Raw genomic sequence first — 15,311 nt, forward strand, 5'->3', positions numbered from 1 at the left:
CGTTGAGACAGCTCCACTGAGGCTTGCAAGATCAGCTGCCGTGCGAGCCCAGCTGAGGCTTCCGGGCACTCACGATTTCATTTGTGAGTGAGCGTTTGACCTCAGGAATGAGTAGACATCCGCATGTTCATGCACACGAACACAGACATACTTACAAGCACACGGGTGCGCATGGATAACCACACACAGCCATGTTTGAACACAGCTTGTCCACATACTCGGCTACACAGACACTCACCTGTTCCCTGCCTTTCCTCTCCCTCTTGCACCCCGTTCGCCAGCCCCGCTTGCTTCCTGGCACCCCTCCATGTCTCTCCTGCCAACCTGCTTCTGCAACATGTAACCTACACTCGGTCTCCCTCCCTCTGCCGCCACAGGCCCTGACAGGCTGAGTTGTAATGCTTAGTGGCACAGGCTTGCCTATCCTCCATCCTCCGCCATCGCCGCGGCAGTTCTGCAGATTGCTATTTGCTGACATTGGGAATGAGATTAAGGGCAGGGGTTATGAAAGAACCATTCAGAGATTGAAATGCAACAATGACAGTTATTTCTCTTGTCATCCCAAGGCAACTGAAGGCCACAGCATTGTTTGGCTGCACTGAGGGCAATCTGAAGCAACAAAGTAGATGAACCTAGAGGGGGAAGAGATGAAACGCTGCACAAATTGTGGCCTTTGGCACTTGAGTAGCTGCCAGTTAATGTGTTTAACAGAATTCCGCTGTTAACTCACTGACCTATTGATTATGTCTTTTAAAAGTGTGACACAACTTTGTTATCACAACTTTGTGCCTTAAATTGTGATGGGTATCATAATAATCAATGCTGTATAGGGTAGAGACACATATTCAAAAACTGAGCCTACTAAAAAGACATCATTTGTCACATCTTAGCCACATTTCTGTTAGGTGTATTAAAATTTTTTATCTGTTGTCTTGTTAATAAAGCAACACAACATATGCAGTACTTGATAGCATTTAGTATTTTTATTATCAAATCTTTTGGATATTTTAACACAAGCACAAAACTTTAGTGGAAGTCCCAGACTGGATTTTCTGCTTCTTTTATTAGTTTTGGATACAAGCTACAGTTGCTGGCTTTGCCTTTGGGGTTTGCAAGGGTTGCACCAGCAGAATTGTATTCTTTAGTAACATAGTGTGAAAAGTTTTGGTCTCCCACAAAAAAGTTCATTGCGATCCTTCTTTACATGCATGATCTTTGATTTCTGACGATGTAAGATCAAATTGAGCTGCAAGTGTGCTCCCGCTCTGCCTTTCATGCTGCTTCAATATCGCACCGTGAAAAAACAAAGAAGGCAAAGACTGAGGGAAATCTGAAGCGTTCTGCCACTCAACATCCCCCTTTCCCAAACAACAGCGTCTCACTGCCACTACAAATACATTAGAAATCAATTATTTATGGAACAGAGTCAGGGCCTCTTTAATCTTTTCCTTTTATCCAATTAAATTGTCTAACCATTCTAAGCCTCTGTAGCTCACAGGGAATGTGCTTCTTTAAAAAAAGAAAAGATTTTCTCTTCAGTCCTCCTTTTGACTTTCGATGTAACAGAGAAGAGACACTTCTGAGGGTTGAAGAATGAAAGGAAAGAAAGTGAGTAAAGTGTAAATGAACTCCCCCCCGTCACCATTGCATTGGTTCTACAGGAACTATTTGAAGTTTTGATATTAAGACTCTGGTTCCATTCCCTGCGCAAAGGGACACTGGGGAGCGATGAGGCCTTTCATGATTCCTTTTGCCCAGCTGAAATAGTTGGAAAGTATTTGGAATCATCTCCACTGAGATAAATACGATGTTGCTTTAGTTGCTGTCCTGTATTATTCAAGAAGTCAACGGATGTAGTGTCTAAAAATTGAAAATGTTTTTATTTCCAATGTAGATGTGTGAAATTATTGATGTGAAGCAGTGTAAAATACTCTGCGCTTTGATTATCATACAGTGGGACGGTTAAGAAAAAACTGTTAGACTCACTGACAAGCACTTTTTACACTTGGCTGAAAACAAGTATGCTTTAGTGCTAAAACAAAAGATACACAACAAATCTTTGTGTTGATTGATTGACTAGCAGTTTGACATCTTAGGTGTCATGGAAATTGTGGAGGGAATCTTTCACTGTTTTCTGACATTTTAAATCCAAAACAGTAATTCGGATAGTCAAAAAATAGACTGACTCACTAATAATGAAATTAGAGCTGAAACAACTAAAATCATTATGACTGTAAACAACAAACATGCAAAAATACTTCAGAGTTTAAAGCACTCTGAAGAAGGTACACTAGTGCCAAATTGTCAGCTCATGGAAGTCTGCACTGCGTAGCCATCAAAGGTCTCCTGCTTCCCTGCAGGCATTTTTGCTCGTTTGCCGTTTACAATATTATGTCTTTTGCAGTTGAGCAAACTTCCCTGCAGGTTTGAGAGGGTTAAAAAACAACCTTCATAAGGATCAACATTGTGGCAGGGCAGTTGTATCAGATTGAATTAGATTGCAAGGGTGTACCTAATAATGTGGACACTGAGTTTTTAATCTGTCACATCTAATCAGGAATCCTAAAACATTCTACACCCAATACATTCAACTTTGCCCACCCAGATGCTACCGTAATTACTACAGTGTACTACATATCGTTTCACTTTGTGCTGTGGGATGTAGCAGGGAAATGTTTTACTCTTTTCTCTCATTTTAAAGACCACGCACAAGTTCAACAGATTGAATTTTGGCCACACAGCCATTATAGTCAGAATAACTCTGAATCCCCATTTGGAGTTCATCATCCAGAATAACGAAGTAATTATTTCTTTAGTTACTTTTTGTCTTTTTTTTTTTTTTATTTAATGACTGAAATAAATAAACCAATCAACCGGTCCTTCAACAACACTTGACATTAGCTCTGCTGAGAGCTGAAACAAAGGCAGGGGAATATTTTTTGCCGCTCATTTTTGGCACTAAACAAATGTGTGTTTTCTTATTTGCGGCAGAGGGAGCTGCGGCTGATAGGTCAGGAGAAAGCAGGTTTAACGTTTGCAGCACTGCTGTCAGTGTGGCAGCGGTTATTCATTTGTCATCGGTGTTGAGAAAACATTTGAAAACATCTCCCTTCTTGGGATGCTAGAGGAGAATGTGAGGGGCTTTTACAGACTTTCAGGTCACACCGTTCTTCAACTACTGAACAAGATGAAAGAGGGTTTGGCTGACAGGATGCTACATGATTGCAGCTCTGAAATATGTTTGTTGGTCTCAACCAAAAAGCCAAAAATAAAGTTCAGTGGCAATAAACTTTATTCTACTCTTCATCTCGGTCCACATGTGCTCAGTGCAGGCAGCAGGTCCTTATAAGTGGAAGTACATTCAAATGAACACTGCTGTGGCTGTGCTCATTTACATCATTATTGTTGGCAAATATGCCCCTAACTTGAAAATTTGCAGTGACTTAATATTTGCGTGCTTGACGGTAATTTGCGACAGATTCAGTAAACATCCCCCGTAGTGTCATCTCTAATGTGACTGACATACAATGGTGTGTTTTAATGATGTAGCCTTAGTGCGTTTAGACCCTTATTATTCATTAGACCTTTGCTTTTTGTTCCTAAATATTATTCAGAATGTAAAGTCTGCAGCAGTTTCAGTTGAACAAGTGCACAGCCTCAGGTCTGCTGCTCTGTCACATGCTCATGTGTATACATATATGAATGCATATGATGCACATGTCTGTCTCTGTATATACTCTCATCTACATGCGTGGCATGTCAGTTTTTTTTTTCATTGTGTGTGTGTCTTGGGGAAAGAGGGTGTACACTATGTGTGTGTAGTTGCGTACCTATGGGCCCTCGCGATCACAGACTGCCAAAAGGAAAAGGATTTCCGAGAGGTTTCCTTCTCGCTATTTAAAGTGGGAGTCCTGTGGGACATGTTTGGCATTCTCATCCAATCGCTGAAGATGGCCTGTGATCTGAAGCCACTCTCTGAAGTGATTACCCTGCTTGTGATTCCGCTGACACCCACATGTCCCCCTGAGACGTGCCTTCACTAGTTTGTTTAATCTGCCTCCCTGTACAGTAGGTAACGCAGCCATAATTGAGGTGTGGAAAGAGCTGTGGGAGCAGATGAAACCGATAACAGGTTTGGCGAAAACTTGCGCTATAAGTCCTCGTTGATCACCGCGGTTGCTAAATCGACATCCAAAAGGTCTGTGGTGATAAAAGTCTTAAAAGTTAATTGTCTTCAACAGCAATCTAGAAATTGTTTCTTTCTTAATAAACTATCATTTAAAAAGGCACAAATATCAGTGTTTCATAAGCATTTCAAAATGTTGCTGGAAAAGTTGAGAATCCAGTCATTCTTTAAGCAACTTTTGTCAATTTCCAAGTGCTGCTGCTGATCAGATAATGAGTTATCGAAGATTAGAATACCATTAACAAGCCTCACAGTTAAGGAGATATTTGATCTCAACAACATATGACTTCCAAAAGTTGTGCTGATACCTGAGACAGATTCCGCTTTACACTCTGTTTGAATTTTTGATATGAAAACAGCAAGTGTGAAAATGCAAGCATCAGATACTCTATCTCCCCCGGTTAGTGCCTCGCCTCTGTCTGTAACACGCTTGAACTGCTCTGTTCAGAACAGACTGAGTGTCAATCACTGCCCGAAATCAGCCTTTAGATGAAGCAAAAAATGAAAAAGGAACAAAAATGATCCATAGAACTGAACTTGAATTAATTAAATGTACTGTATCATACTTCCTTAGAGAGATTGCATCTGTCCTCAGATGTGTAAAAAATAAAACATTCTCAGATATCTTTCTAAACCCTATTATTGTAAGATACCAGTAATTAAATTGACAGTGTTATTAATTGGGTTGAAGATAACTTGCATTGAGTCGAGGACATCTTAAACTCAATTAAAGATATCTCCAACTCATTTAAAGATATCCAAATGCCATGTCCCACAGTACGCAATCAGGCTCGTTTTTGGCGCAATAATATCAGTTCACTTGTGCTCCTTTTACAAAGACTTAGTTGTACTTCTGAAGTTTTCTTTTTATCATTTAAAGCTTGACTTTTTGAAATAGATGTCACACTTTGGTGATGTATATAGTTTTTTTAATGTGGCATAATTATAGTATTTAATCCTTGCTTATCCAGTGTTTGAAATAGAAATGAAGATTAGGCACTTATGACATCGGGAAAGGAAGCACTTAAAGGGACAGCTGAACATTTTTGGAACCAGGTAGTCGGAGTTGATGCATGGGCAACAACTTCATGAATGGACCCAAAGGCTGAACCCAGTGATGCGGCAGCCTGTCACACAGAAATAAACGGCTGTAAAAGGAGCCAGGTAACAAAACATGTTAAACACTCAAGATAGCACTGAAAAATAAATGATCACCATCCGAAACAGAATGTAACCTTTTTATCCGACTGTGTTTCTGATGCATTTATTGCCTAAATAATGAATGAATCAACAGAAAGTTAATCAGTTACACATGGGTCATTTATGAAACATGAAAGGTTAAGCTTTTCTTTATTTACTTGTAAATTGAAAAACTTTGGGTTTTGCGCTGTTTGTTGTACAAAGCACGCATTTTGAAGATGTCACCTTGGGCTCGGAAAACATTTTCTGCAAGTTTTTGACATGTTCGGCTGAGCAAAACACTGAGCGTTGAAGTAGAGCTGCAAAACAGAAAGAGACTGGAAGTATTTATCCATCCTCTGAACCCCCGTTACAAATGTTTGTTTTCAGTGATGGCCTCAATGCAGAAATAATACAGAAACTGTATACATAAACATATGTCCTTCTCATCAGGTTAAGCTGTTTAAAATCACAGAGCGTCTGTCAGTGCATGGAAATAGTCACACTATACAGGTCTTCTTCACAATAATATACATGATGGGCTCATTTGTTTTGACCTGTGCAGTATTTCCAGTGAGTGGAATATGACTGTTGGCGTATTGATAAATACAATGCGATTTTAAATAGCTCTGGATTTACAGTGTAGTGAATCTGGGTTCAGCGTCCCCTCCTCTTCTTCTCCTCAGGACGCTGTGCCAACTGTGGAGAGAACGTAGTGGGTGAAGGCACCGGCTGCACTGCCATGGACCAGGTCTTCCATGTTGACTGCTTTATCTGCATGACCTGCGGCACCAAGCTGCGTGGCAAGCCCTTCTATGCTGTAGAAAAGAAGGCCTACTGCGAGCCTTGCTACATTGTAAGTAACTTCTGCCTCCTCAAACCACCTGCCATTACACCTGTTTTTAGCCTTGTGCCTGGAATGTTCTGTATTTCCACATTTAATTTCATCAAAGCTGCAGCCTGACACCACACACATCCACATCTCCTTTTGTCTTTGGCTTTGGTTTCTTTTTGGTCATTCGGTGTTTGTGATTTCAAAGTACAGCAGTTTCTTCCAGTTACATAACTTTAAATGACAGGTAGGAGTACACAAGACATGGGAACACCAGGTGGAAATTATGTAAGCCTCAAGCTTGGTCTTGTTGCGTATTCAGTGTTATGTGTCTGATATTAAAATGTTATGTTTTTGAACTTGAACTTTTGAACTTTGATCTTAGCAGAATAGAAATACTCTTAGCTCTTTAATGATAAGTGCAAGCCAGTCATCTAACAGCTAGCCGCTGCTGTCGTTACTGATTTTAAAGTTGCACTTTTTGGTTTTTTTATATTGACAATGGACCAAATTTTTATGGTTAGCTCATTGTTTTAGTTTTACAACCTGAAACTTTAATGTCACTATCAACATAACTTCCAGCAGCAGCAAGATGTTTTACCTGAAAATGGTGAAACTAGCTGTACGTAACTGCCTTTGGGCACTGACTGGTTAGTGGAGCATTTAGCAGCTAGAGAGTCAGGTGTTTTTGGAGACAAAAAAAAAAAAAATCAATGAATGCAGGTTTAAGGTAACTTGAAACATTTTTTTTTTTTTTTTAAAGAACAAGATTATAGTTATTCACATGTTGATACTAAACCAGCTAATTAATTAACATATCTTCAGATTATCTTCAGCAAATATGCAAACATGGGCTACCTATTTCTAACTTTTTGTAGCCCTCAACTAATATATTTGTCATTTGTTCTCCATGAAGAATGATATCACAGGTGCATTTGTTTTTTATAATAGTTCAGACATTTCTTCCATGCTGAATTAAATGATTAGAAGAACATTGTTCTACTAGCTATCTGGAGGTACAGCTGATCAGCAGTCAGATACGGTTTAAATGCACTGAAGTTATTAAATGAGTGTTAAATCGCATTTGATATAACATGGCTTTAATTTATTTTGTGGATAAGGAGATTACAGAAATGCAGGAGGTTTTCTTGTCTGTTTTCTCCTTTTTACTTTCAGTATACATAACTATTGTGGTTAAAGGTTGACCAAACAGAAGAAATGATCATCAGTGAGCCAACACAGAAGGTTTATTTATTTTTTTTTTTGAGTGGTTTTATCTCTTTGTAAACCTGTGACCGGTATCTGTCACAGTGTTGCACAATGCACATGAAAATATTTTTTTGCACAATATTGTCAGGAAAGACTTTTTGCGGAACCACAAGGAAATCATTTTGCAGAAGTGTTTCCCCCTATTCAGTTTCATTGGAATATGGTTTTGTCATCAGTCCCACTGCTGGAAATGACAGGGTCACAGTTTCTTATTGTCAGCAATACCTTTGGTAAATTCATAGTTCATTCCTGGAGGCTGAGACAGGAAGTAGCTGTGCTGTTTAATCAGCCATCACATTGGAAGTGTTGGGTAATAGCTTTTAATTTTCAATATTGTTTTGACTGTGAAATAAGTTCTTTGGATTGTTGGATTGAAATTGTACAGACTTGGACAAGGTGAGAAAATGTTTTAACTAAGACCCAGGATGCAAAAATCAAGATTTTATTTTTTTGCAATCTTTGATCTACACCTGCAGTTTGTATAAATAAGACACTGGGTTTTTTTATAGTCTTCCTCGGACTGACAGGAGTCGTACTAAAACAAATGTCAGGCAATTATTTGATACGAAACACCAACAGTTTGTTTCCTGGTTGTAGATAAGAAGCTTAAAACCTGATAATTGGGGCTTTGAAGCGTGTACCTGTGCAGGTCACTAGCTAATGATGGTCTTTGTTGTTAGCGGATGAGGAATGAAGCACCTGACCATCTTAAAAATGATCCCTGAGGTATAAATGCTTTTTAGAAAAAAAAATCTAGGAATGAGATTATTTGTCCCAAAAGGATGAATTATAAGGCACACTGCACATATTAAAGTATTTGAAGTTCCTATACATCAATTGCAGGAAATGGCTTGATATACACCATTAAAGTCTTAAAACTGAGCTACATGATGTTCAGAGCAGTGGCAGCCCATCTCCTAAATCAGCCCTTTTCAGAAGCACTCACTATGATTGTACTGTAGTTGTCTCATCTGGAAGTTCTCCAACACTGATACATTCACTAAAAAGGAACGGGATAATTTAAGAACTTTATTTATGCATTTCATCAGCATAAATGTTCTTCTGGCACAAGATCAAAAGGATGGGGGAAATCTGAATTTATTAATGAAAGTAATTTCTTCTTCTTTTATTCCCATCCTCAGGGTCATATGCCTCTGTACGATTAGAGAATGAACGTGAGAGTTGAGTCTCTGAAGAGAAGTGTCATATCCCACAGAGGAAGAGAAAAACGTCAGCTTAGCCTCTGAGTCAGTTAGTCTAGGAATCTCTAAGAGCAAATGAACATTAATAATACACTGTGAATGTGACTGTAGATTCCCACAGTGCTCTCTCTCTCCAGCCTGCCATGTTTTATGATCAGCATCTGGTATGTTCAACCCATATGAAGCCCCTGTTATGCCCCGTTTTCCATCTTGAAGGGGCACTAAAGTTATTTAGCATTGCACTTCCATAAGGCTGGGAGACCTATAGATTTAAAAAACTGAACGCAAAGCCCCAGTTTGTAAGGTCGGATTTATCATAAAAATGGGTGATCCTCAAGCCTGAGTTGAAATCATCCTGATGACATCACAACGACATCATCAAGATGATTTTTAGACATTGGCGAGTTCCCCCCAGGGCCAAAGAAGATATTATTGTACTGTCACAGTGTAGGCTGAAGTGTATCCAGATGTCAGGACTAGAATGATGACACAATAAACGCATGCTAGATGTCTTAAAAGATGGAAAATGATTTTATGTTTATATTTTCATCCCATATGCTATTATGTTGTGTTAAATAGAATGTCCTAACACCCTTTGGCTGTGTATTACATTTGATGTAGAATATCTCACAGGTGCTCGAGGAAACTTAAACAATCTGTTTAATACTGTACAAAATCTGTAATCCCTTTGCTAGGAATGGCAGGAATACAACTGCACATCACACTGGTTAAAGTTCTCTGCCATTTATCAAAGAAGGCGATCAGCAGCCCCCTTATCTAGGCTGCGCCTTTACATATTCTGTAAAACAGTATGGGCATTTGTATGGCCAAGGTCCATCCCTTCCGCTGGGTAATTTGCCTCATTCAGACTATTTGTCTAGATATTATTAATTCCTTTTTAGTAATGTGCAGGAACTCACCCACGTCTGTTGTTGTCACCTGTCGATGTCCTGATTTTACACCCTACTATCGCTCATTCTGACCAACCACTGGCCCACAAATTGCAGGGCAGCAGTCAGCCTTTGTCCTCAGCACTTCCCTCCACAGAGAACTTATCACTGCATATTTGAATACACTATGATACTGATAAACTCTAAAGTTGCTTAGTTAATGTCTCATTTTGCATGGGTTGCCATCGTTTCTTTTCTTTTTTTTTTTCCTTGTCTGATGTGTCCAGAGGTGTCCCACAGCTCCATGTATGCACACATGATAAGACTGAATGTATGAATGTGCATGCAAACACAACTCACTGTGGATCTTTGGTTCTTGTTACCATTGCTAACTCTGAGAGACGAGACAGTCCAAGTAACTACAAAACTGTGCTGGTTTATTCAAAGGATCACAGGTAAAATTAACATTACACGCTCAGGTATCTTGCACCTCCAAACTGCATGCAGGCAGATGTAAGATGAAAGACCCTGAACCCACCAGGCCTATACATTATATCCCCTCGGTTGGGCTAGCCCCATACTACGCTGATAAGGCACTGGGCAGTTACGTGCCTAGTGTCCTCTTTTGTGACAAATAAGACATCTGTCATCTCTCACAAAATTTCTCCTGTAACCCCTGGATCCTCGACCACGTGCTCGTGATCTGCCACGGCTCTGAAAGCCACTACTCATGGGTTGTGAGCATGACTACCTTCATAGGTTTCACCAAATTAGTCATTAATCATTAATAAGACTAACAAGTTTGAGACTGATAAGATTTTCTGAGCCTGACCTGAATACGTCCCATGCCACTGTTATACCCCAGTTCTTTTACTGGACAGATCTGAGTAAAAAAGGAGTCCGTCTTTCTTGATTTTAGTGCTGGTTTATTTACAAATATGTATATCTATATATATATATATATATATATATATATATATATATACATATATATATATATAGATATATATGTATGTATAGAAAGGATTGCAGAACACAACCTAGGGCTCCCTCTTTCAGACAAGCTGTTGGAGAAGAGAACAGGAAAAAAGCACCCGGAAACACAGAGCCTAATTTTAACTTCAACCGGTTCTTTTATCTGAAGGCCCCAAGAAGTAACACTCAGCAAACAGGAATCAGCTTTACGTAGATTTATTTTCTTCTGGTTAAATGCAGAGTTATTACAGCGCTGGGCTCTAAGAGATGACAAGTCTCCAAGAGCCTCGATAATCAAGAATCATTCACATTTATCTTCTCGGGCTGGGACTGCCCTGTACATGGGTGGTACGTTACACGTAAATATTCTAGAATGTTCATATAGGCAGTATGTGTGTGTGTGTGTGTTGTTATCTTCTATTTTCAGGCATTTCTCTCTAACTGAAAGTGGACATGCAGTTAGCTGTGTCACTTACTTCCCTGATTCTGTTGTAAAAAACCCCCTACTCATGCTTCAGACATGAGTGAATAGTTCAAGCCCGTCAGACTTCACGTCTGTAAAATAGCATAAATTAACAGTATCTTATCTATGCAATCTATTCTTGCACAATTTTCCAAGAAGATGAAAAATACTACAAGTTGACTCGAAGCTGAATATTATGACTATGATGCATGCATAAGAGCCAGGTTAATACTGATACATGGAGCTGTTAATGAAACACAGACAGTCATACAAAATTTTATCATTATAAAAGCAAAATAATACTAACAGGAAATAAAACAACTGTAACTCCTGAAATCCAATACTAACAGACTAAGACACAACTTGTCATCCATCTACAATCCTGTTTTGAGATCTTTGCCCCAACATGACCACCAGGACAATAGGTGTTGGTCCACAGGTGAGGGTTCAAAGACAGGTAACGACTCTCACCAATACTGGGCTACAACGACTCAGTCATTAACCCGTGAACCTGTCAAAGATGGCGCCAGTGTATGCAACTGCTCGTACATCTGGCCAGGGTGGAGGAACAGCGGTTGTTTTGAGAAACGATTTTAAATGTAGGCAGTGTGCTCTACCTTTACCTACATTTTCCAGTTTTGAAATGACTGTGTGTGAGGTGGGCTGCTCGGACCCTGTTCTGTGTGTGGTTGTTTATAGACCACCTAAGTATAATAAGGATTTTGTGAATGACTTTTCTGATTTTTTGGCTGGTATTATGCCTCATTATGATCGGGTTCTTATTCTAGGTGATTATAATATACACGTGTGTTGTCCTGACAAACCGATTTTTTTAGCTATTATTGATGCTTTTAACTTGGTACAATGTGTGTCTGGTCCAACACACGAACAGGGGCATACGTTGGATCTTGTTATTTCCTATGGTGTCTCTGTGTCAGAAGTTGATATTGGTGTAAGTGTTTTTTCTGACCATATGCCTGTTGTATTTGAGGCCAGCCTGTTTTGTGTAGAGGGTAAGTTGCACGCCCCCTACTCGACGTGGCCGGATATTTAATTCTTCGACTGTGGGCCAGTTTTCTGCTGTCTTTGATCGTCTTGCTGTTCCAAATGTTGGCGATACTGAGGAGCTTAGTTCCTGGTTTCACTCCTCTTGTTGCTCTATTCTGGATTCTGTGGCCCCATTGAAGGTTTGGCAGCCTAAAGCTAAGCCTGACCATGGCTTGGCACCAAATCTCGTGCGGCTAGGCAAGCATGCCGTAAAGCTGAACGGAGGTGTGATGTGGCCATACAAAATGGCTTCAAGGATGTGTCACGGCCTTGTTGGCCCCTTGCGGTTCTGGCGGCACCTTGAGGGGGAGCACATGAGGGCATAGACAGCCTTTAGCTGTCAGGCCCATTGTGTGTGAAACTATCTTACCATTTGTTTGTGCTCAATACAACCGGTCTAGGCAGATGGCCGCCCACCAAGAGCATGGTTCTGCCGAAGGTTTCTTCCATTAAAGGGAGTTGTACCTTCCCAATATTGCCGAGAGCTTGCTAATGGTGAATTTTTTTGTGTTTCCTGTTTTTTGTGTTTCAAATGCACCTTGTGAGCTGCTTGTGGCTTAGGCGGAGCCCCGTGAAGGCACAGAAAGTCTTTAGCTGTCATTAAAATGTTAAAATATACTTTCCATCACCTCCATTTCATGCACAGTGATGTGTTCTGATCTATTGTAAGGAATTGGTCACTAAATACTGCTGTTGAATGTGTTGTTGTAGGCTGGAACTAGCGTACAGCAGCATCTAGACAACATCACTGAAAGCAGTCAGCCCTACCTTCTTGCTCAGGGACCCCCAAGAAGCAGCATTCACGCCTTCTTCATTGTGATTGACAAGCATGCACTTCCATGTAAGGCGACTGGTTCAGTGGGAGCCCTTGATGAACTCTTTAAGGCCCATTATGTCTTTGGTACATCATATTGTGGACAATGTAATTGGATGCGGAACCTTTGACGGACTGCTGTTTCCTGCGGTCTTGATGACGTCAAGGACTGGATGACCCTAAGTTTGTTAAAACTTAATGAGACAAAGACTGAAGTTACAGTGTTTGGCCCAAATAAGTCTGGTGACCCACCTTCAGTTGACTTAGGTCACCTGGCGCGGTATGAGAAACAGACGATCTTGAATCTGGGCATAAAAATTGATTCTGGTCTGAAATTCGATCGCCAAATTAATGCGGTTGTGAAGTCTAGTTTTTTCCACCTTAGGCAGATAGCGAAGGTAAAGCCTTTTCTTGCACACCAGCGTTTTGCGACAGTAATCCATGCATTTATTATGACTGCATTGGACCAAACTCAAAGTGAAACAATGAGAACTCAGCTAAAGGGCAAGTAGTGTAAAATGATAAATGTTTGAGCCTGACACTTCTGGACTGAAAAGGACAATTTTATAAAAATGGGAAAATTGTTTTTTTCTTTTGTCAACTTGACCTATTTTATAGTGATGTGACGTTCCGTATCGAGGCTTCGAAGCGTGTGCCGAGTAGGGGAGGGGGCGTTTCCGCAATGCGCGTATCGAGGCTTGCGTCATTTAGGTGAGGAGCTGAAAATTATGACGTCCGAAGCCTCGCTGCCCGGCTGTACCACGTGACTGATTCAGGTTCGGATTTTCAAAAAAAAAAATCGCCTAAGACCTGCCACAGTGGAGAAACTGTTGTTTTTAAATAAAAACCAATGATGTGTCCCCCAAACCATAATCACTGGCCATACCTGAACGTTAGAAAAGCACAATCATTGTCCATATATATATATATATATATATATATATATATATACACATATATACATATATATATGTTAATCACTTTGTCTGGCTTTGGCTGTGTTAAAGTGCTCTATAAATAAAATTGAGTTGAGTTGAGTTAAGGGACATTGTTGGCCTTCAAAGGACTGAAACACCACCGAGGGAGATAAATATCTCCGGCTCAACACCAGTCAGTTGCAGCTGATGAAGCCTCTTGGATGAGAGGTGAAACGTCTTCGACCTAGAAATTGTGGTGCTAGTCCAGTTGATTTTTTTCTAAGTTTTTTTTTTTTTCAGCTTACTATATGACCTGGATGACTGAGAATTTGCACAGACACAACTCACCAAGCCGTCCATCATTGTTACTGTGAGAGCAGGTTGGCATTTTAGTGGTTCTAAGTGTTTTCCAAGAATGTTTCATGTGAAACGCTTCCCTGCAGATTCAAAGTATTATTAACTGGAACAAATTAATCACAGGGCATCTGGGAACACAAAGGTGGACGGGAAAAACACAGAGAGGCCGGACAAAGTTACAGGTTATCAGAATATTTCAATGTCTCAATATCAATAATATGATGATACTGTGGAATGTCTATTAATGCTGGTGTATAATGTGCCAGTTAACTTTATGTAATAATTATATATTAGTTATTTACTGTATATTATTGTATATTACAGTTTTCTCTTTTCATAACTACTTTTGTATTTTTCTTTGGCTGGGCATGTGTCTGTGGCCTGGATAAATATAGCTGTCATAGTGTAAGGAGCAGTGAGTGTTTTTGACATGCTTGTTTGCTTTCCTTCAGAGAGCCTGATATCACTCCCATGTCTGTAGAATAAGACAAAGCTACAGCCGGAGACAGTTAGCTTAGCTTAGCATACATAGTAGAAATGGGGAAACGGTTATCCCAGAACTGTCCAAGATGAAAAGAAGAAAAAAATCTGTCACAGTTTCCTCCTAGAGCACCAGCTCAGGTCCACATGTGTCAAAAGGTTTTCAACTGGAGCAAAAAGTTTGCACTCACCTGAATCTACTTTATGACCGTAGAGACACAAGGAAAAAAGAAAAAAGAGAGAGACTGGAAGGAAATGATGTAAATAAGCAGAGCTGATGCTGAGTTCAGAGACACTCCTGTGCATGGTTGATGTAAGGTGAAACTTTGCCTACCATCTAAACCTTGAAGTTCACTGAATAAGGTCTTTGAGTGTTTTATTCCTATCTCAAGATTTCAGGAAGTCACAGCTCTCTGTCTAGAAATGGTTTTAACATGGAACTCCCATAAAACTATAACTTTTCTCTTGAATGTGCCGGTTTTTGTGTGGATTAAACCAGCGGTCCCCAACCTTTTTCGTACCACGGACCGGTTTCATGCATGAAAATTTTTCCGTGGACCGGGTAGAGGCACGGGGATTCCAATAACAAAAACCTTTGTCAGTTCACAGTATGTAATCTGAACAACAATTACACTTTATATTAGGCAATTACAATAATTCTACACTATATCAACTCACCATAATGCAGAGTCAGTGGGAG

General features: G+C 40.0%; 1 protein-coding gene across 7 annotated transcripts in view; it reads left to right on the plus strand.

Moving 5' to 3' along the window:
- The window catches only part of lpp (LIM domain containing preferred translocation partner in lipoma), a 154,923-nt gene that overhangs the window by 117,115 nt on the left and 22,497 nt on the right, over positions 1-15,311 (plus strand). For all 7 annotated transcript variants that reach the window (XM_020609956.1, XM_020609959.1, XM_020609963.1 and 4 more), the window contains one exon: positions 6,052-6,221. In XM_020609956.1, coding sequence (XP_020465612.1) covers positions 6,052-6,221 — 170 coding nt within the window. The remainder of the gene's footprint in view (positions 1-6,051; positions 6,222-15,311) is intronic.

The sequence above is a fragment of the Monopterus albus genome, unplaced genomic scaffold, assembly GCF_001952655.1.
Source record: "Monopterus albus unplaced genomic scaffold, M_albus_1.0 scaffold103.1, whole genome shotgun sequence".
NCBI classification, from domain to species: domain Eukaryota; kingdom Metazoa; phylum Chordata; class Actinopteri; order Synbranchiformes; family Synbranchidae; genus Monopterus; species Monopterus albus.